At 44.4% G+C, this 23,860-nt stretch overlaps 1 protein-coding gene across 1 annotated transcript in view; it reads left to right on the top strand.

Moving 5' to 3' along the window:
* Positions 1–23,860, top strand: part of LOC309566453 (uncharacterized protein) — a 67,985-nt gene that overhangs the window by 23,561 nt on the left and 20,564 nt on the right. Inside the window, exons 7-9 of the mRNA XM_082271600.1 lie at positions 13,237–13,418; positions 14,924–15,077; positions 23,181–23,343. Of these exons, the coding sequence (XP_082127726.1) occupies positions 13,237–13,418; positions 14,924–15,077; positions 23,181–23,343 (499 nt within the window). The remainder of the gene's footprint in view (positions 1–13,236; positions 13,419–14,923; positions 15,078–23,180; positions 23,344–23,860) is intronic.

Below are 23,860 nucleotides of genomic sequence, written 5' to 3'. Positions count from 1 at the left end.
CGGTCGGTCGCTCGCCATTGAATAGTACAGGACCCGTTCTAATAGGAGCGACACAAGTCGCTCCGATTTAGAAAAAGGGTCCTGTACTACTTTGGGGCGACCTGGAGGCGACTTGCATTGACTTCAATTATATGAAGTCCGTGCAAGTCGCGCCGAGGTCGCGGTGCACGCTGTGCACCGCGACTTCACAGGTCACCCCACAGGGACCTGTAGAACATCATAAAGACTACAGACTGAGGTGAAAGGGTAATTTTTAAAAACAATTAAGTATTTTGTAGCTTGTGTAGCAATTATTGGTACCATGTTTTAAATAAACTGGCATTGTCTTCCTTTAAGGTGGAGGCAGTGAGCTCAGTTTCTTAAAGGAGTGGGAATACAGTGATGTAGGAGTTGCAAGCTATACGGCCCATTTGACAAACACCCGAGTTATTGGGGTGTTCGACCGTTTGTTCAGCCTGCCGAACTAGCACAATGAAATATGACAGCCACATACTGTACCTGCCATCCTGCCCCTTGAGCAACATTTCTCAACCTTTTTACCCTAATGGAACCCTGAAATTATTTTCATGTCTTGGGGAATCCTTGTCAAAATCAGTAAATTGGGGGTCAGTGGAAAGAATGCCCCCCTTACAGTGCTGGTCAGGATGTCACTTTTTTTCAGCTGGCTCTGCCAAGTGGTGTAGGCCATGGAACTTTTCAGGCTCTATCAGATGGGGGTCAATCAGCCACAGCTTAAGAAACACCTAGCAACCTCTGGAGGATCCTTAGAGTTTCACAGGACCCTGGTTGAGAATGACTGCCCTAAAGCATACAGTAGTCACATTTGTGGCGACACTGCTCCATGGCCAGTTGACCCCAGTGAGGGCAGTGTTTTATACATGAGCATAGCTTGTTAGCCTCCAATCATTTCTATAATTTCTTATTTAAACTATCACTCTCAACTAGATCGGGATGAGACCTTACTCCCCCCTCAAGAAATTATACCTATGGTCCACTATTTAATTTGGCAGCCCAACCTACAAGTGAGACAAACAAAAATAAAATTCCCAGTTCAATTTGCTAACCAGTTTGCTTACCAACCAAATTAACCTGTCTAACAGTTTGCGTCAAAACAGGGGTTTAGTTAGCACACATTTGGTTGGTAAGCAAACTGGAGCAAATTGAACTGGGAATTTTATTTTTGTTTCTCTCATGTGCATTGCCCTTCCATGTTTGCTTTGCTTTGCTATGAAGGCCAGTTATAGGTGGGGCAGAGGCCATTTTCTTTGTTGTTAATGTCTACTGGTGAGTGGACATACTGGATGCCTTTGCTGTAATACCATTGGCTGGGCTTCCATTATGCCCCCAAGTACCTTTCAGGAGGGATGGGCCACCTCCAGGCTCACCTGCCCCCTATCTATCCATTAGCTTGCATGTGCTTCCACTGTGAAGACTCTCATAAATTCACTAGAGTTAGGACTGCAGGTAATACAGGGTGCCGTGGAGTGGCCCTCCAGCTTACCCATGCGTTTGCAAATGTGTGCTAAGTAAACCCCTGTTTTGACGCAAACTGTTAGACAGGTTAATTTGGTTGGTAAGCAAACTGGTTAGCAAATTGAACTGGGAATTTTATTTTTGTTTGTCTCATGTGCGTTGCCCTTCCATGTGTTCTTTGCTATGAAGGCCAGTTATAGGTGGGGGCAGAGGGCATTTTCTTTGTTGTCAACCTACAAGTGAGTTGTAGAAGTCTCTCAGCAAATCCACATAATGAAGACAAACCATCTCTAACCCCACCCCGATTTTTAGCTACGGACCCTCCTACGTTTTCAAGCACACTAATGCTGGACACAGACATTTCTTCCAAGAAATTTCAAACAAAAATGCTTAGGAAAAAAATGTTTTAAGAATGTTTGTTTGTTTTGGTAATCATTAGTGGGGTCAAATTGACATTTGTTTTAAACCACAGTGATGAGAACATGTTAAGGAGCAGGATGGAAGATTTGTCTCAATCAAATTAATTTCTAACACTGTACGTGGTTTTTTTTTCGGTTAAGTCCATTCATTCCAAAATTGAATGTTAAAAGCAAACAAAATCTTTCGAACGACATTTTGATATTCTATGAATTTTCCTGCAAATTTTCCTAAGACTTTTTCAAATAATTTTCATTAGAAATTCTATTCATCTATGGCTAGTATATGTCCTACCTACCACATACTTCCTCCTTCCCATCTATCCTTTTCTTTTCAGTTCTTAAATTCACTTTTTTATGTTGGTTCCTAAAGCACAATAATATGGAATAATGGAAATAATGTACATGTTGAATATAGAGCAGGTGTACTTACAAGCTGATCACCAATCTATGAAAATTGTGCTTGTTGTCAGATATTTTCATAAAACTTTGAATTTCTTGAAAAAGCTTGTAAAGTTTAAAAAAATCTATTATAAACTTTGTCCTCTGTAGGACTGAGAAAAAAATTGAAATACATTTTGGCAAATTAATAATAAAAAGTTAATACAGGAAAAGTTCAAGTAACAAGAAAAGCCGGCGCACTAATGCTTAGTTTTGATGCGATTTATTCCAGCATGACAGCTGTGTACAACATGGAGAAATGCTAACGGGTTTCGGCCATAGCCTTACTCATAGCAGTTGCCGAAACAAAGCATTCATGTGCTGGCTTTTCTTGTTACCGACATTCAGTTCCATATTCATTCCATTATGCCATATATGTCCAAAGTCTGGCCCGCAGGCCAATTGCGGCCCGTGTTTCGGTTTATTGCGGCCCCACAGGTAATTTGGCAAAGTCTATTGTTGTGGCCCCTTTGAATCCCAGAGCGCTGCTCGGGACCCCTGGGATCTCTGGATCTTTCAATGCAGACTGGACTGCACGTATGCCATATTAGTTCTTTTACCATTAATTTTATACATCCTCTTATATATACTACTGCTTTGAATGACTTTTACTCAAAATGATGGTCCATCCCGGCCTGCTGCATCCAATTCCGGTTTTTCCCGTTACTTGTGAATACACTATTGTTAACACCCACAGCCCATCCCCGCCAGCTTTATATCCCTTGCTCAATATGGCCTCAGACTTAGCCTGATTAGGGAGCACAAAAAACACAAATAAATCTGGCGATCGTATGACAGGACCAGCGTCCTCTCCATGATAATTGGCAGAACACCTGGGGGTCAAGTAGCAGCTGTGTGGGAAAAAAACACACCAGGAGGGATGTTCAAAAGCATCAGTCACTCAACGGTTAACCACATTTAAGCGCTATATGAACCCACCGATGATGATTACTGATGGCGGCAATAATAGTCATGAATAATGCCAATGTAGTAAATAGAACATTGAAAAGTTGTCACAGGACAACCATACGAGAAGAAGCCGTTGGAACGCGGAAGCATCGCGGCGAACACCTATACTGATAGTGAACTCCCTAAATGTGAGTGGATGCTACTTGCTCTAAACACAACTACCATATACTATGCAATGGAGGCTTCTTTTGTGTTTTAGTGACCGAGGAACGACTGAGTCATCTGCCTTACGTGTGCGGTAAGCAGCGGTGCTATCTGTGGGGATCCACAGGTGCCATATTGAATATCTAAAAAGCACATTATCACTCACGTGGTTTTTTGCAATACTAGCACTCAGCACTTTATATACTGTACATATGTGATATATGTTATGGTACACTAAACACAGCCCATGCATTGTTTATTGAAGTTTTTAACCAGCACATAGCACTTTGTATTTAAAGGGGCACAAGCACTGTATGCACTATATGCACCTTACCGAATACGGATGTTTTATGCAGTTTATCTTTTACTAATGCGCACAATATACACTTTTATTATTGAATATTTTAAGTGATAGCACCATTCCCAACATTGTGCATTTTTTTCCATTTTACTACCTCAGTGGTAGGTTGGAGGCAGCTTACATCACAATATTTAACTTAAGGTACTGAAAACTCCATAGCGCTGGTAACAACCCTATCTCATACGAGAAGAAGGCTCCCCTGCATTGGGCACCGCACATGCCGCTCACCACCAGCGGCTCTATAGCGGTTCAAGCCTCACCTTGGTCCTCCTTCCCCCAGAGTCTGACATCACATCCGGGTCCCCTTCCAGGTTGGCATTCGTTGTGGGTGATCGGAGCGGCCACAGAAGGCGATCCTCCTTGCCTCCTATACCGGGCATCGTGTGACCCCTTTTCCACCCTTCCCTGTCCAGGATTGTGGCATTCTGTTCTCATCTCCTCACAGCCCGAGCAAGACACAACTGTCAACACTACTGCATTGTTCCTGGCTGGTTTTATGCCTTCACACACACACTGGATGGTCACCAAGTTGTGAGTTTTTAACCCCTTATTTTGGCTTCACCATTGCAGATCGAGCGGGGGTCATTGTACAAGGTATACTGCTGTTTTATACCTACATGGAATGGATTTTGAATAAAACTTTTCAATGTTCTATTTACTACATTGGCATCATTCATCATCGGCAGGTTCATATAGCGCTTATATGTGGTTTCCCCTTGTGTGACTGATTAGGGAGCACGCATGCTCCGAATACATTGTAAAATCTCAGATAATGTCAGTTGGTCTAAATCTGTCACGTACCTGGTAGGTAGAGCCTGAATGTGCGGAGGAAGGCCTCTCTTACACCTCTGACTCAGAGCCCCTGATAGAGTAAACAGGAAGCGCAGAGTGCAGAGTCGCACGAGTGCCGGTGGACGTGCAGGCTGCAGGACTGCTGGTAGCGTAGAGTTCCAGACGGAGGCAGGTGTCCTGGGAGTAGTTGGATCAATGCAGCAGCTAGGGAGCCTCGAGGTATACTGGAAGGTAAGCAGAGTCAGACAAGCCGGGTCATACACAGAGAGATCAGATCAGGTACAAGTGGAGAGACTGGAGAATGGTCAAAGGACAAGCCGGGATCGGTGCAGGCAGAGAACTGGAGTAGTCAAAGGCAAGCCGGGTCAAGATCTCAGGAGCAACACAGGTAACAGGAAGCAGGACTGGCACGGAACGCTGTAGACGAGACAGCACTGATCCTGGGAGCAGATCTAGCTTAAATAGGCCTCTTGATGCTTAACTGTCATCAGGTGCGCAGCACACTCAATTCACATGCTGGGGCTTTCACATTTGGCAATTAGCCAATTAGCTTTGGGAAATTCAAGGGGCAGGGCCTTGCCTGCGATTGCCAACTTGTCTCCTGGCAGGACCTTCCTGACATGGCCCCCTCCCAATGGGCAGCCTCCGGATGCCCAACTGGGCCATCTTTTCCGGATGGGACCGTTTAAACGTCTGAAGGAGTCTTCTGGCGTGGATGTTATTTTCGGGTTCCCAAGAATTATCCTCAGGGCCATATCCCTTCCATTTTATCAGGAACTGGATTTGGTTACCTCTTTTCCTGCAGTCCATAATTGCCTCAAATTCATATTCCTCTTCTCCCCCTACTATTGTTGGCTCGGGTGGGCCAGAGTTTCGTTCCGGGAAGGGGTTGGGAGAGGCAGGTTTCAGAAGGGTCACATGAAAGACCGGGTGGATCCTAAAGGAGGCTGGTAATTCCAATTCGTAAGCCACATTATTGATCCTTCTCTTTACAGGGAATGGCCCCACAAACTTAGGTCCCAGTTTCCTTGATGGACATGCTAATTTTAAGTTGGTGGTGGATAACCACACTTGATCGCCAGGTTCCAGAATTAATTCGCCACGCTTTTTCCTATCAAACATTCTTTTGTTGTACTCCTGTGCCTTGGCTATTGTTTCCTGTAGTAGCTTGTTGTTGGTCTCCAGGAAGGTTACGGTTTCTAGCACAGCTGGCACAGAGCTTTCCGGGATAGTGCTGGGTAGGAAGGATGGGTGGAAGCCATAGTTGGCAAAGAATGGGGATTGTTTGGTAGCAGAGTGGTTGGAATTGTTGTAGGCAAATTCAGCTAGAGGAAGTAATGATATCCAGTCATCTTGGGAAAAGGAAGAAAAGCAGCGCAGGTATTGCTCCAGGGTTTGGTTGGTCCTTTCCGTCTGGCCATTAGTTTGGGGGTGATAGGCCGAAGAGAAGGATAGGTCAATTTCCAGGGTTCTTGAGAGGGCTTTCCAAAACCTTGAGGTGAATTGAACCCCTCGATCAGATACAATGTTAGCTGGGATTCCATGGAGCCTCACTATCTCCTTGATAAAAATCCGTGCTGTCTCTAGAGCAGATGGTGTGCCTTTCATAGGAAGAAAATGTGCCATTTTGGACAGCCGATCAACGACTACATAAATGGTTGTGTACCCTTCTGAAGGAGGGAGTTCCACGATGAAATCCATTGAGATCATTCTCCATGGTCTGTCCGGGATTGGCAGTGGTTGAAGCAGACCCCATGCTTTGGTCCTGTTACCCTTGTTTCGGGCACAAGTGTTGCATGTCTCCACATACTTTCTGCAGTCCTTATCCAGATGAGGCCACCAGAAGGTACGCTGGACCAGCTCAATTGTCTTACTAGCTCCAAAGTGACCTGCTAATGCGTGGTCGTGGCATAAGCTTAAGACAGGGACACGTACTTCTTCTGGGACAAAGATTTTGTCTTGATGCCATAAAAGTCCATTCCTTACTTGCAAGGGTGTTTCGGAAGAAGCGGAGACTCCTACCGAAGCTTGCCTGATTTGGGAGAAGATGTCCTCTTGCAATAAGAGAAAGTTTCCAGAGGAAAGAATGGTGTCAGGAAGCTCTATTTCCTCAGGTTCACCAAACAAATGCGGGAAAGAGCGTCGGGTTTAGTATTCTTCGACCCAGGCCTGAAGGTTATGTGGAAGGAAAATCTTGAAAAGAACAATGCCCACCGGGCTTGACGTGGTCTCAGACGTTTTGCTGTCCTCAAGTATTCAAGATTTTTATGGTCTGTAAAAATTAGTATGGGGTGAGCTGCCCCTTCCAAGAGATATCTCCATTCCTCTAGTGCAGCCTTTATTGCAAGAAGTTCACGGTCCCCTACGTCATAATTCTTTTCTGCCGATGACAGTTTACGAGAAAAGAATGCAACTGGGTGCAGAAGGGCTTTGGCTCCCCGGCGTTGAGAGAGTACTGCTCCTACTGCCGTTTCTGATGCGTCAACCTCCAACACGTATGGTAAGGTTGGATCGGGATGTTTAAGAATAGGTGCAGATGTGAACAGTTGCTTAAGAGTCTCGAAAGCGGATTGGGCTTCGGGAGTCCAGGAAAACCGATTGCTATGCTTGGTCAACTGTGTGATGGGAGAAATGATGGCCGAGAACCCCTTTATGAATTTTCTGTAGAAGTTTGCGAATCCTACAAAGCGTTGTACTCCCTTCTTATCTGTGGGAGCTGGCCAATCCAGAATGGCTGTGACCTTTTGAGGATCCATCTTTATACCCTCTGTGGAGATTATTAGTCCCAGGAACTGGATGCTTTGGCGCTCAAACTCACATTTCTCTGGTTTGGCGTACAGGCCATGTTGTCGAAGGCGGGTCAGCACCTTTCTTACGTGTCCTTGGTGAATTTCTAAAGAAGGGGAAAAGATCAAAATATCGTCCAAGTAGACGATGACAAAGAGATCCAGAAAGTCCCTAAAAATGTCATTGACAAAATGCTGGAATGTGGCAGGGGCATTACATAGGCCAAAAGGCATCACCAGGTACTCAAAATGTCCGAATCGGGTACGAAATGCCGTCTTCCACTCATCCCCAGCTCGTATGCGGACCAGATTGTATGCCCCTCGGAGATCCAGCTTTGTAAAGATTGTGGCTGACCTGAGTCTTTGAAAAAGTTCGGGTACCAAAGGTAGGGGGTACCTGTTCTTGACCGTGACTTTGTTAAGTTCACGATAGTCGACACAAGGTCGGAGAGAATGATCCTTTTTTTCCACAAAAAAGATGCCTGCTCCAGCTGGAGAGGTTGATGGGCGAATGAACCCTTTCTTTAGGCTCTCATCAATGTAGTCCTTGAGAGCTACGAGTTCCAGTTCAGATAAGGGGAAGATTCGTCCAAAAGGCACCTCGGCCCCTGGGAGTAGCTCAATGGGGCAATCATAGGATCTATGAGGGGGGAGAGTTTCTGCTCCTTTTTTACTGAAAACGTCTGAAAAATCCAGGTACGTGGTAGGGACAGATTTGCAAACCTCAGGGTCTGTATCCATATATAACAAGGCTGATGGGGAACATGGTGGTCCTGGCATGCAATGTTGTTTGCAGTAGGGTGATTTGAACTGGATCTCCTGTGTAACCCAATCAATGTGAGGGTTGTGTGCCTGCAGCCAAGGCATGCCAAGGATAATTGGGAACAAAGGTGAGGCTATGACATCCAAACGTAAGAGTTCCTGGTGGTTGTAAGTGGTGGTGACAGGTAAAGGGCTGGTCTCTTGAGAAACAAGTCCAGATTTGATGGTGGACCCATCTGCCAGATGAACAGAAAGCTTCCGGGCCTTGGACTGTAAGGGTATCCGGTGTACAGCGGCAAAGGATAAGTCTATGAAGCAGCTGCAGGCCCCGGAATCAATTATAGCCGGTACTTGAATAGTTCCTCCTGGAAGCTGTAACAGAAGAGAGAGAACCAGATGAGAAGAACCGTTTGGCAGGGCTGGGGACTTGGGAGAAGAGATAGACAACCACTTACGGAGTTTGACTGGGCAATTTCTCACATAGTGGCCTGGTTCCCCGCAGTAAAGGCACAGATTGTTCTGTCGCCTGCGTTGTCGTTCCTCGTTGGTAAGCGAAGGACGGAGTAGGCCAAGCTGCATGGGTTCAGGCACATCCTGAGCAAGTGCTGAGGGTCTTCATAGATCTGGGCCATGTCGCTGAAGAAAGAGGACAGGGTGTCCAGTGAAGAGGCTTTCTGCTCTAGAAGACGATGAGCCCATGCTTGGGGTTCCCCCTGCAGCAGGGAGATGACAAACCCAACTTTCGTGGTCTCCAAAGAGAAGGTGCGGGGCTGTAAGGCAAAATAAAGTTCGCAAGCGGTGCAGAAAGCCCTGAACTTGCTGCGATCACCCGAGAATCTTTCGGGGGTAGGTACTCTGGGCTCCGGAGGGAGCATCACAACTGTGGATGGTGCAGGGTTCCCAGCAGAAGGTGAGGACGCAGCATTAGAAGCTGTGGATGGTGTTGACAGCGTCTGAACACGTTCCTCCAACCGTGTATAACCTTCCTGCAGGCTCTTGACGGCCTGTGTGAGGCCGGCCAGGTGTAGGCATAATTCATCCAGGGGAGAGGTTCCTCGCTCAGGCTCAGACATGGCTGTCTCGTACTGTCACGTACCTGGTAGGTAGAGCCTGAATGTGCGGAGGAAGGCCTCTCTTACACCTCTGACTCAGAGCCCCTGATAGAGTAAACAGGAAGCGCAGAGTGCAGAGTCGCACGAGTGCCGGTGGACGTGCAGGCTGCAGGACTGCTGGTAGCGTAGAGTTCCAGACGGAGGCAGGTGTCCTGGGAGTAGTTGGATCAATGCAGCAGCTAGGGAGCCTCGAGGTATACTGGAAGGTAAGCAGAGTCAGACAAGCCGGGTCATACACAGAGAGATCAGATCAGGTACAAGTGGAGAGACTGGAGAATGGTCAAAGGACAAGCCGGGATCGGTGCAGGCAGAGAACTGGAGTAGTCAAAGGCAAGCCGGGTCAAGATCTCAGGAGCAACACAGGTAACAGGAAGCAGGACTGGCACGGAACGCTGTAGACGAGACAGCACTGATCCTGGGAGCAGATCTAGCTTAAATAGGCCTCTTGATGCTTAACTGTCATCAGGTGCGCAGCACACTCAATTCACATGCTGGGGCTTTCACATTTGGCAATTAGCCAATTAGCTTTGGGAAATTCAAGGGGCAGGGCCTTGCCTGCGATTGCCAACTTGTCTCCTGGCAGGACCTTCCTGACAAAATCAGTCATAAATATATTTGGACACAACATGTATACTTGGTGTTATGTTCCTGTTCATATTGTTTTAACTTAAAAGTTGACAGGCAACCTTTATTACCAATAATATGCAATGTACTTTACAATGTTCCTGACATATTTCAACTTCTTGGATTTTTTTTTCATCTGGCCTTAAGATATGAAAGGCAAAGTGATTTAACATCTGTTTAGATTTGTCATCCATATAACAAAATTAAATGAAAAATGAAAAGTATGCCGTTTGCAATAAACTTTGCATAAAATAGTTAATTTGCATTTAATTTTAATAGCCCAAAGAATGTCAGGTAAAATGGTCAGCCCTCACACATGTTCACTACTTTAAATCTGGTCCTCTTTGAAATAATTTTGGACACCCCTGCATTATGCGGTAGAGCTAGGGTGAGCCTGTATCTATTCTACCAAGAAGTTTAAGTGGTTTTGTTGGTTTTTAACCACTTAAGCCCCGGAGGATTTGGCTGCTAAACGACCAGAGGGTATTTTGCGATTCGGCACTGCGTGACTTTAACGGACAATTGCGCGGTCGTGCGACGCTGTACTTAAACGAATTTGGCGTCCTTTTTTTCCCACAAACAGAGCTTTCTTTTGGCGGTATTTGATCACCTGTGCGATTTTTTGATCACGCGCTATAAACAAAAAAAGAGTGTAAATTTTGCAAAAATAGCAATATTTTTCCCTTTTTTTTATATGAAATTCCCCCCCAAAAAAATATAAAAATCAAAATTTTTTAATATTTTCGGCCAATTTGTTTTATGCTACCTATGTTTGGTAAAAAAAATCGCAAAAAGCGTATTTTGATTGGTTTGCGCAAAAGTTATTGCGTTTACTAACAAAGGGAAAGATTTTTGTCATTTTTGTTGTTTTTTTTTTTAACGCGTAATGGCGGCGATCTGCGATTTTTTTTGCGGTACTGCGACATTGCGGCGGACAGATCGGACCCTTGACTGACATTTTTGACACTTTTGGGGTTACCAGTGACATTTCTACAGTAATCAGTGCTATATATATGCACTGTTACTGTAAAAATACACTGGTAGTGAAGGGGTTAACTTTATTTGAGAGGGAGGGGCTGTGTGTGTCCCTAGGGGCGTGATTCTAACTGTGATTGGCTGTGGCTTCAACTGTATGCAGAGTGATCAATGGATCTACATAGTAGATCCATGTGATCATCTCTCATACAGAGAGGAGAATGACAGGCAGCTTGTTTACACAAGCTGTCTGACTTTCTCCCTCTCCCCCGCCGATCGCAGAGTGGCCGGCGGCGATCGGGTCCGCCGGTCACACGCGCGGGGGGGTCCGTGACCACGCGGGAGCGGGAGCGCGCCTCCGGCGGCGCGCGCTCGCTCCCTAAACCCTCACAGGCGAGCGACGTAGACCTACGTCACTTTGCCTGTGAGGGGCTGACCGCCGCCGTAGATAGTCGTGCGGCGGTCGGCAAGTGGTTAAGGGTGCAATGGGCTTCAAATGTCTTCTCAGGGTTACAAAAGCTCCTTCCATTTTTTTGCAAAAACCAGAGCCTCGCTGACCTCATTATTCTACATTTTTTTTTTTTTTTTTGTAGAAAAAAACCGACAGTGAAAAAAGTAAAATAAAAAATTGAATTGACAGTACACAAACAATAAATAAACAAAAGAAATAAAAAAGAACACCCTTCAGAATATTTGCTTTGGCATCCATTGTGTAACAGTTCCACCAAAATTTCCCCTATATTCCTAAATTACGGCAAAGGGAGCATTAAATGTTCACAGAAAGGAAAGAGAAGAAAAGGCAAGGAGTACATTGGAAAGGAGATAGTTAAAGTATAATTAAAGGCAAAACTTTTTGTTTTAGTTTTGGATAAAGTGGCGATGGATTAGAACGCCTTTCAGTTTTTATTGCTGTCTGTGCCTTCCTTAGGGAGATTCCCCCTCTCAATTTGTCCTGTTTACCATTATTATTGAAAGTGAGACTAAAAGGAGAATCCAAATTTTGGGTTGTCCCCAAAAAAGTAAAAGAAGGGAAATCTTCCAAGGGGACACTAGTTCTGGTGAGCTGGGGGTCCCAAAGGAATTTCCTTAATTTGAAGGGATTTTTTTTCACTTCCTGTTTAACTATAGGACAGGAATGGAAGAAAAGTCTCCCCAACGGGACACAGGAGTTGAAAAAAAATCTAACATGGGTTATAACCCTTACTTACTCTATCCAAAATGTAAAAAAAAGTTTTGCCCATAGTTCTGCTTTAAGTGAACCTGTTGCTTTACCTTCCATGGGCAAAGCATGGGTTCATCACTATAAAGAGGCCTTGGTACAAAATAAATACTGGAAAAAATGGTACCCTGTAAAAAAGAGAACTTGTACATACTTGTTCACCCATCTTGGTCCCATCATCGCTCACTCAGAGCTACAGTGCTCAGGGAATCCTCTTCATCCGACACACTTTCAGAAGTCTCAGGCTACTTTCCTTCCTGAGCAATGTGCTTCTTCCTGCAGGTCTTAGGTCACTGCTGTTTACTGCAGGAAAGATTGAAGAAGAATTCCACTTTCATAAAAAAAAAAAAATATATATATATATATATATATATATATATTATATATGCTATATAATATAGCAAATACCAAATGTCACACAAGCCATTTTGTAATTAAATTTTAGGCATATTCTTTAATAGGAATTGTATTTTTGTTGAGATACTCCCTAGAGGGTTATGCCTTTTAAAGGGATGCAGACACTGCAGCATCCCTCATTAAAACACTGTACATGCGCCAGGTGATTATACCAGACCAGACTCTCCCATTCAGGAATTCGTTTTGCAAGGGCATAGTGGAACACACAGCTGTTTCTTCAGGACATAAAAAGGTAGTAATCTGCTATGACATTTGTTAAAATCCTTGCAATGTACATTGATCACCCAGAGGAAATAGTTTTTTCTCAACAAAAGTAAAGTTACTCTTTAAGTACTGAAAGAAGTTTAAGGTTTTGGGTTGGGGTAATCCTTAGGCTTGGATGAAGGGACGGTGAAACTGTTAAGCTGGGTACACACTCTGAAGTTCTTATGGAACTGGCCAGAATTCGCTATGTGGGTCGCACTGTTGGCAAACTCCGACCCGACATCCCCCAAATGAAAAATTGAATTCGTTGAGCTGAAAGTTGTCTGCTGGATAGCCGCTGCATCCAATTAGATACAATACAATACAGTACATTAGCAGCAGTGGGAGATTACTCAACCTGAAGCTGTTGTCTTGTTTACTTTCAACCCGCAGACTGATCATGAGTGAGTTATGTTAGTGGTCAGGTGTTGCAAAAGAAAACTTTTATTTAAAAGACAAGCAATGGTCTGCTTATTTATAATACCTCCTCATCTCTTGACAGGTGAAGAAGGACTTCATTTAGAGGAAGCAGAACTCATGTATATTGCGCACCAAGTGGCAGACGCAATGGCTTACCTGGAAGTGAAACGTGTGTGCTATCTGGAACTGCATGGTCACAATATCCTGGTTGGCAATAACCTACTTTGCAAAATATCCCAGTTTGGACTTTCCGTCCAGATAAAGGTTTGAATTAAGCACAAATTCTTGTAACAAAAAGAATGACCCTCAAACCCCATATTGATTCTTTAGCTTGAAAAGTGAACTTTTTCAGAGTTTGACGTCCTAATTCCCAACACATTCTGTTATTAACGTAATTGTTTTTTCTTCAGCAAAACAGATAAATTTGTGCAAAAGTAGCTTAACACAACATAAAAAAATCATATTTTTATATTGCATTTTTATTTCTGACTAGAAATGATCTGCAGAAATGTTACATGTTCGGAGTCTGACGATCAACCAAACCTCAGTGGGCAGTGAAACATTTAGCAACCAATGACATATCCCTGCTTGACACATTCAACTGTCAACGGAAATCTCCCTGTAAACAAAGCAGCAGGGATTGTGGTGGATGCGAACAAAAACGCAGTTTGGCTGGCCAGGAAAGTGGGGCCCCCCTGAGCTATACCGGCAACATGCAAAGCACTTTGTCACCATGATGATGGTAACAAGTACCTCTTTCCTTCAACCCTGGCACAGTGGTTGTGGGAATCAGCAGGCGGATGGCTTATCATAATCTGGATACTCCCTGTAATAATAAGAGGGACCCCAGATACCGCCCCTCCCATGAATGACTATCCCAACTCATTCACAAAAATATATAAATTAACTAAATACAGACATAATTTGACAAGTCCTTTATTAAGATAGATCCACATCAATGACGAAGAATGACGCACGCCGAAAGAAAACAGGTCAACATGTCCAATCCTGATGTAAACAAAGGGCTGGGTTATCCTGGATGACGTCACTGACCCAAATAAGGTAATGAACATATTTGGTCAGTGATGTTACCGGGTATATCCCCTATGTTTTATTTGGCTGTCCATTAGGGAGCTGTCATTCGTGTCAAGCAGTCTGAAACAGCAGATCATGTAGGCAGCCTGAGTCAAAGTTATTCCTTCTGATAGTACAGTCTATGAGCTGTATGCAGATACAAAACGACATGTACTGGCCTTCTAAAACCACCTAAGGACCCAGACTAAACAGTTATATGAACCCCGCCCATATTGGAATCATGCACTAGTGTCAGAAATCTTTAGACCTGGGTGGCCCATATAATCTATGGCCACTTCAGAAGCAAAAACTTTCCCCACGCCTGATGAAGTACCACCTCCAAAGTTGATTGACCAAAAAGTAAGTCTGACCCATATAGGTTCTGCGTACAGCTGCCTAAAGACATTAACTGCTCTGTTTGGCTGTACTTAGGTATACACCAGCAACATTTTCTATTCTTGGACGTCAATAAGCTATACAATTGTTCATGCAAGTACTTGGGTATACCCAAGAACAGCCAAACAGAGCCATTGTCCATAGGCAGCTGTACACTGGGCTTCCTGGGTAGGAGGAATACACCAGAATTTACTTTCTTCCAGCCCAGGTGCCAACATGCAATAGTCCTAAGACTAGAGAAATGGCATCTTGTTTACACGATTAAATGGTAATAAGAAATGTGTTTCTTTAACCCACAGGGAAAGCAGTATTTGAAAGTTAAAGATAAAGTTGCTGTAAGATGGATGCCTCCAGAAGTCTTACAGCATTGGGAAATTTCCAATAAAATTGACGTGTGGTCTTTTGGAATTGTCCTGTATGAGATTTTTACATTGGGGCAGCTCCCATACAAAGGTAATATACTTCACCGGGCTAAGAGACTTCTACTCATCAGTAAAGCCCAATTATCAGCAATAAGACATCTTCCTGTAATCACCCCTAGAATTAGCTACCCTTCCTTTTGACCCTGACAAGAGTTAAAAACATAAATTACGGCAAAAGGGAAATGATGATATAGGAATTCCAGGAATTATTACATTTGTTTGTTAAGCAATTTATTCTGGTTTTCATACAGAGGGATACAATCAACATGTTATCCTAATTGCTCATTCACATCATTGCAGACTTAAAACAAATTTGAATTTACAATAACAAATATGCACCATGTGAAAGTTGAGCTCCAGCCTGATATTGAAAATAACAATCAATGCAGTCAGGTATTTCAAAATGTATTTTGATATGAAGCTAGATTATATATTAAAAAAGAATAGCGCACACATGCAAAAGAAATGACTATCAAATATGAAGAAAATCCATAAATAAAAATGGGGATTTGGTCCCACCATATGGCCATATCGTGCTCAAGCCCACCACTACGTCAAAGTACCCCATTGTCAGTGGGTCCTACACTATCCATAAAAAGAAGGATGAATCCAGCCTCTCTAACCCTTGGAGACACTATTATGGATAGTGTAGGACCCACTGACAATGGGGTACTTTGACATAGTGGTGGGCTTGAGCATGATATGGCCATATGGTGGGACCAAATCCCCATTTTTATTATGGATTGTCTTCAAATTTGATAGTCATTTCTTTTGCATGTGTGCGCTATTCTTTTTTAATATGCATGTCGCTTGGTTCATAGCTGCACCAGCTTTAGAAATACATGTTCAGGGTTTGCTCCCTCAACTTTTTGCTTGTTTATTATGTATTCGGTCCGACCAGACTTCTGTGGTTGAGCACCCCACCCCCCCCCACACACACACACCTGTACTCTATCAGTGTCCACTATCAAGTAGATATAGGAGGAGTCCCTTGTAGTGCATTAGCAAATCTCTCTCAGCAAGGAGTGTTGTGTCCAAGGGTTAGAGAGGCTGGATTCATCCCTTTTTTATGGATAGTGTAGGACCCACTGACAATGGGGTACTTTGACGTAGTAGTGGGCTTGAGCACGATATGGCCATATGGTGGGACCAAATCCCCATTTTTATTTATGGATTGTCTTCATATTTGATAGTCATTTCTTTTGCATGTGTGCGCTATTCTTTTTTAATATGCATGTCGCTTGGTTCATAGCTGCACCAGCTTTAGAAATACATGTTCAGGGTTTGCTCCCCCAACTTTTTGCTTGTTTATTAAGCTAGATTATATAACTGACTCCAATTGTAGTTAATGGTACAGCTACACTCAGACTAGGAGAAGGAAGGACAGCACTGGGAGATAATAAGTGCAGAGTGGGCAGAGGGTTGACTAATCTGTCTCAGCTAACATATACAGGAAAGAAATGAGGTACTGATACACTCATGAGATGACATTGAGATGAAACACGTCAGTGGGACCAGACGCATTAGATGCCCCTTGACATGCCCTTAGCTACATGGTTTGCTGCTGGACCCTCACCGTTCTTTCTAGCTCCCTCAGTAAGTGTTAGCAGAGAGAGGAGCTAGAAAAGTCATTGTCTTCTTACACTTGAAAAGACTTGGGAAACATCCTCTGTACTGCAATTATCTGAAATAAAATTGTGTTAGATATAATATCTGTGTCTTATTGAAGAGTTAAGCTGTCTGCAGGTAGTGCCAAGTCAGCAGGTGACTACACTGTCCAGACAGACTGGTTCTAAGAATGTATGTCATGGCATAATGCAGCATTTGAAACAGAACGATTTGTATTATAAGCAACTTAGATGAATATACAGTATTATCTCATGGATTATTGAGTGATATGTGATCTTCTAGGTTGTAAGCTCTAACGAACAGGGCCCTCTGATTCCTTCTGTATTGAATTGTATTGTAACTGTACTGATTGCCCTAACGTTGTAAAGTGCTGCGCAAACTGTTGGCGCTATATAAATCCTATATAATAATAATAATAATAATATGGACATGAAGCTATGTACTTACCTGTATGTGAAGAATAGTGTGCTATATGCATGAGCATAAAATGAGGGGCAACATTTTAGTATGTGACCCTGTTTAAATGCACAAATTGTTTTTCTCAATAGAGGATGATTTGTGACATATCGGTGATCGTAGAGGTACCAGTCTATGTTCTAGAAAGGACATTTAACTCCATGTTGTGGGAGGAAAGTGAAAATTATAGTATCCCAAGGTCCATTTCTTCATCATGAGTTGAAAATTCCCCTCGGAGGGATTGTTTTTTGTCTCTGCTGATCATATGGCTTAACATGATCACCTCTGTCCAGGATTCTCCTGAGATAAGATTCTATAATAACCACTTCCCGACCACCCACCGCTTTTTTTCTGTGGCAGGGTGGCTCTCCTGCGCAAATCGACGTAGATGCACGGGTCAGGTGGCTCCGATTGCCGCCTGACACCCGCGATCGCTCCCGGCTGAGAGAGGACAGTCGGCTGTTGTAAACACAGCTGACCGTTCTTCTCCCTGAAATGATCATAGAGCCCATATAATCCTTCTATATAGGATCACATGTCTTCTGCTCTTTTGCTGTCCGCTCTTGTCTTCTTCTCTCCGGTCTTGTGGTCTTCTGCTCTTTTGCTGTCGGCTCTTCTTCTTCCTCCGGTCCTACGACGACAACGTCTCCGGCGATTATGCCGGTCTCTGCAGCTTATTATATAGCCATTAGGGGCGTGGCCACCAGATGACGTCATCTGGAGACCCCGCCCCCTTGTGTCACAGATGACGTCATCTGTGACACAAGGGGGCGGGGTCTCCAGATGACGTCATCTGGCGGCCACGCCCCTAATGGCTATATAATAAGCTGCAGAGACCGGAGACGGGCATAATCGCCGGAGACGTCGTCGGAGGAGGACCAGAGGAAGAAGAAGAGCCGACAGCAAAAGAGCAGAAGACCACAAGACCGGAGAGAAGAAGACAAGAGCGGACAGCAAAAGAGCAGAAGACAAGAAGAGAGGACAGGACAAGAAGTGAGGACAGCAAAAGAGCAGAAGACCGGAGAGGGAGAAGACAGGATGAAGATTTTTAATAAACTTTCTAAAACGTCTCCTGTCGTTATTTACACACACTGCCTTTTATGGGGTGAATGGGTAGGGGTACAGTGTACCCCATACCCATTCACATAGGGAGGGGGTCCGGGATCTGGGGGGCCCCCTTGTTAAAGGGGGCTTCCAGATTCCGATGAGCCCCCTGCCCGCAGACCCCCACAACCACCGGCCAGGGTTGTGGGGATGAGGCCCTTGTCCTCATCAACATGGGGGCAAGGTGCTTTGAGGTGGGGGGTGCAGAGCCCCCCCTGCCCCAAAGCACCCACCCCCCCATGTTGAGGGCGTGTGGCCTGGTATGATCCAGGGGGGGTGGGGCCGCTCGCTCGTCCCCTCCCCTTTCCTGGTATGCCGGGCTGCATGCTTGGATAAGGGTCTGGTATGGATTTTGGCGGGGACCCCACGCCGTTTTTTTCGGTTTGGGGCTACCCTCAAATTCCATACCAGACCAGAAGGGCCTGGTTTGGAACCTGGGGGGGAACCCCACGCCGTTTTTTCCCCATTTTGACGTGGAGTTCCCCCTCAAGATTCTCACAGCGCAAGTCGCGCCGCAAGTCGGATCATCCTGATCCGACCTGCGGTGCGACTTCCAATCAAATCAATAGGCTCCCATAGGGAACCATTGATTTTACATGGAGGCAGAAAAAACGCTGCTAACAGCTACTGTGGCCAAACGTGCAATAACGCTAATGGAAAAAGCTACTGAAAGCACGTTTTTACAGCTGCTGTTTCCCGGCGTCAAGTAAACAGCTTTGGAGCACGTTTTTATAACGCCCTGTGTGCATGGAGCCTTAAGCGCCGGTTCACATTGCAGCGACGCTACTTTGCACCGCGACCTCCGAGGTCGCGGTGCGAGTAGCGCGCCGCGACCTCGGAGCGGCCGCCACGGACCTCATAACATTGAAGTCTATGGCGGTCGCCTCCGGGTCGCCCCAAAGAAGCTCCGGACCCTTTTTCTAGGTCGGAGCGACTTGTGTCGCTCCTATTAGAACGGGTCCGCAGCTTCCCTATGGGAGGCGACCTGTGAGGAGACCAGGTCGCCTCACAGGTCGCCCTAGTGTGAACCGAAAGGTGTTGTTTATTTACACTATTTACAAAACCATAAATGGCAACAAACAAAAAAGGAAAACAAGAAAACATGAAAATAAACCCTTGCCAATTTGGCAACTCACTACACAGGATGTTTCCCTAGCTAACAACTAGGTGCAGCCTTGTGCTGTCCCTAGCACCTACAGTATCCCACAAAAGTGAGTACACCCCTCACATTTTTCTAAACATTTTATTTTATCTTTTCATGTGAAAACACTGAAGAAATGGCACTTTGCTACAATGTAAAGTAGTGAGTGTACAGCTTGTATAACAGTGTAAATTTGCTGTCCCCTCAAATTAACTCAACACATGCTGGCAACAAAAGTGAGTACGACCCTAAGTGACAATGTCCAAATTGGGCCCAAATAGCCATTTTCCCTCCTCGGTGTCAAGTGACTCGTTAGCGTTACAAGGTCTCAGGTGTGAATGGGGAGCAGGTGTGCTAAATTTGGTGTTATCGCTCTCACTCTCTCATACTGGTCACTGGAAGTTCAACATGGCACCTCATGGCAAAGAACTCTCTGAGGATCTGAAAAAAAGAATTGTTGTTCTACATAAAGATAGCCTAGGCTATAAGAAGATTGCCAAGACGCTGAAACTGAGCTGCAGCACGGTAACCAAGACCATACAGAAGTTTAACAGGACGTGTCCCACTCAGAACAGGTCTCTTCATGGTCGACCAAAGAAGTTGAGTGTACGTGCTCAGCGTCATATCCAGAGGTTGTCTTTGGGAAATAGATGTATGAGTGCTACCAGCATTGCTGCAGAGGTTGAAGGGGTGGGGGGTCAGCCTGTCAGTAATCAGACCATACACAGCACCCTGCTTCAAATTGGTCTGCATGGCTGTCGTCCCAGAAGGAAGCCCCTTCTAAAGATGATGCACAAAAAAGCCCGCAAACAGTTTGCTGAAGACAAGCAGACTAAGGACATGGATTACTGGAACCATCTCCTGTGGTCTGATGAGACCAAGATAAACGTATTTGTTTCAGATGGTGTCAAGTGTGTGTGGCGGGAATCAGGTGAGGAGTACAAAGACAAGTGTGTCTTGTCTACAGTCAAGAATTGTGGTGGGAGTGTCATAGTCTGGGGCTACATGAGTGCTGCTGGCACTGGGGAGCTACAGTTCATTGAGGGAACCACGAATGCCAACATGCACTGTGACATACCGAAGCAGAGCATGATCTCCTCCCTTTGGAGACTGGGCTGCAGGGCAGTATTCCAACAGGATACCAACCCCAAACACACCCCCAAGACAATCACTGCCATGCTAAAGAAGCTGAGGGTAAAGGTGATGGACTGGCCAAGCATGTCTCCAGACCTAAACCCTATTGAGCATCTGTGGTGCATCCTCAAACAGGAGGTGGAGGAGCGCAAGGTCTCCAACATCCCCCAGCTCCGTGATGTCATCATGGAGGAGTGGAAGACTACTCCAGTGGCAACCTGTGAAGCTCTGGTGAACTCCATGCCCAAGATGGTTAAGGCAGTGCTGGAAAATAATGGTGGCCACACAAAATATTGACACTCTGGGCCCAATTTGGATATTTTGACTTAGGGATGTACTCACTTTTGTTGCCAGCGGTTTAGACATTAATGGCTGTGTGTTAAGTTATTTTGAGGGGACAGCAAATTTACACTGTTATACAAGCTGTACACTCACTACTTTACATTGTAGCAAAGTGTAATTTCTTCAGCGTTGTCTCATGAAAAAATATAATAAATTATTTACAAAAATGTGGGGGGGAGGCCTCACTTTTGTGAGATACTGTATTTCCCTGTCTAAGAGGTCTGCCACACAGGCTATCTCACCGCACAAATAGGACTCAAGTTTACACAGGCAACAAACTGGTTCCAGGGTGGAGCCTCTCTCTAGGCATGCTGGGAGTTTTTGTAAAGAACCTAATGAGCCAACTCACCTCAGCTGGTCTCGTTACCTCTACCACTTGAGAACTCAGTATTTCCCCCTGAAACAACTCCACAGTCTAAAGCCCCGTACACACGTACCGATGGTCGGCTTACAAATGTTCCTCTTTTCTCCCCGGGATGTCGGTGTCTGCTGAAAAGTGCAAAGACAGCACAAGGACAGCACAAGAATTTTGTCCGCCGACTGCAGAAGTGATGTCATGTAATGGTTAACTTTCCCTGTGTTTTCTATTTTCTGAGCATGCCCAGTCTTGCAAATCTGCGGTCTGTCGGCCGAATTGTGTACTGACAGGCGAACAATCGTCCGTTCTGGTGTCGGCATACAAATATTTTCATGTTTGCACGAAAGACTTTTGTCCGCGGATTGTGCGCAGACATCTGTCGGAGGCACCATACTAACACGCGTACAATCGGCAGATCCTTCGTCCACCGACGTTTGTATGCCGACGATCGGTACGTGTGTACGGGCCTTAAATCTAGGACACACATATATCCCATCCTGGATGCAACCAGGCGATTTTACCTGTCTGCTGTCACAATAGTTATAGCCAGGTTTTATTTTCCAAGAGATAGTTCAGTCACCTTTTTACTATCTCTGCTTCTGTTGCACATATGCTGAAAGTATGGTCAATAATTCCAATGTGCGAAGGGTTCGGACCGGGTGAAACCAGAATTATTTTTATTGAAAACGTTTCTGCAATTACAAGGACATGAGTGAGGTATGATGACCTTTTAATCTGGTGGACAGCAACTGCTATTCTGTTCATACATACTATTACATAACTATATATATATTAATATCAACATTCTGATATACAGGAATAACGTCCTCCTAGAAAATAATAACCAATTAAACATGTGCTGATATGTTGTTACTCCTTCTGTATCACAGTGGTCTCATAGTACAATCTAATTTAAGATATAACATAACACTATAATAACCACATTCCTGGTACACTGTAGTCATGTGATGCTACAGTGTGACCCACTAACATTTGTGCAGTATGTTATTCAATCACACAGTAGTGACAGCAGCCTTTACTGATCACAATGATGTGAATTAAATCAATTTCACCCTGTTTATAACCATAAATATACTCCTTCTTACCTGCAATTACAAGGACATGAGTGAGGTATGATGACCTTTTAATCTGGTGGACAGCAACTGCTATTCTGTCCCCCCAGGAACAAAAGGTCTAACTTTTTAGTTCCTCCCATGCCTTGCTTGCAGTTGAACTTTGTGCTTTGTGCTGCCATCTATTGGTAAATGAATAGAAATGCCATAAAACGGAAATGTGTTTTTTTATGGGGTACCTGACATCCCTTACACTTCCACTCCAGTGCCACTATTGTGACGTGCCAGTGTTTAGTTCCTAGCAGAGTCCTTTATCACATCTCTGCACATCTCTGCACATGCAGGAGATTTCCTGCGCATGTGCAAGGATTGTAAAGGTTTGAGACATCCATAATAGACACAATCTGCGTGTGCGCAGATGTACCACAGAGCTCACTCTGGAACCAAAACCCTAAATTTTTTTCTACATTTATAGAATCCGTTCATCCAAAACTTTTATCTGGTGGTGGATGCCGGAGAGTCAGCCCATCTGACAGTCTCTTTTCTCCTTCTTGGATTATATTCAGAGATCTCTGTGCTAAGTTCCTAGGTCTGCACACATTCGGTGTCCAATATGAATGGTTCCCTCCATCCCTGATGAACTCTAGTTTTATTTTATACTATGGAGAATGTAACCAGAGCAGTTGGGACACACAAATGTGGTCAGAAACACCTAAAACTCCCAGGTGGAGATAATTATGGCAGGGAGACCTAGCTCACTATTGGAGTATCCAAGACCTACAAGAAGCCAGGGGCTGACTGAGCATCCCCACCTCCAGCCTCATCTATAATTACCATGTTACTTTTGGGTGGACCTTGGATCTTTAATTATGAATATTCTCTTTTGTTCTTTTGCAGGTCTAAAAAATAAGGAACTGGTAACAAAGCTTGTAGAGGGATACAGACTGCCAATGCCACCGATATGCATTTATGACATCTACAGATTAATGCTGGAATGTTGGAACGAGGATGCTGATAAACGACCCTCATTTCAGAAGATTGTTGAAAGCAAAATATTTGAGTAATGTTCATCACAGTCTATCCTTAATTCATTAAAAAAAAAAAAATCTGCTTAGCTTGCTCTGTCTTGGCATTGGAGGAAAGAGAAAGCATGAAGAACCTCCAAGCTCTCTCGTTCTCCAGCATTTGTTTATTCCCATTCTGCACTGTTATTGTAAAGAGGAAAAGAATAACTACCACTTTTTCTAAGTATAATGTATTGGAGGGGGTGGGCACTTACAAAACATTTCATAAGATTGGATCCCTAAATATTAAGTGGTAAAAATCTAGAAGCACTATCTGTGACATGATGGTTTATACGGCTAGGGGGTATCAGTTAAACTGTTAAAGCATCCTGGAGTCGTGATTTTACTTTCTTGCACGCCTGGCTATGGTCGGAAATTGGGTCACAATATTCTCTTGCAATGCATGCTTTCATATATTTACCCTGTATTCTCACTTAGGTCAACTTCTCAAAATGATTCCTTATTGTACTATTTGGTCCTCCACAAGGAAGGATCTAATTGTTGTGTGGCTCT

This window comes from Pelophylax lessonae (genome assembly GCF_965119305.1).
Source record: "Pelophylax lessonae genome assembly, chromosome: 11".
NCBI classification, from domain to species: Eukaryota; Metazoa; Chordata; class Amphibia; order Anura; family Ranidae; genus Pelophylax; species Pelophylax lessonae.
This window is presented reverse-complemented; position numbering and strand designations above follow the sequence as displayed.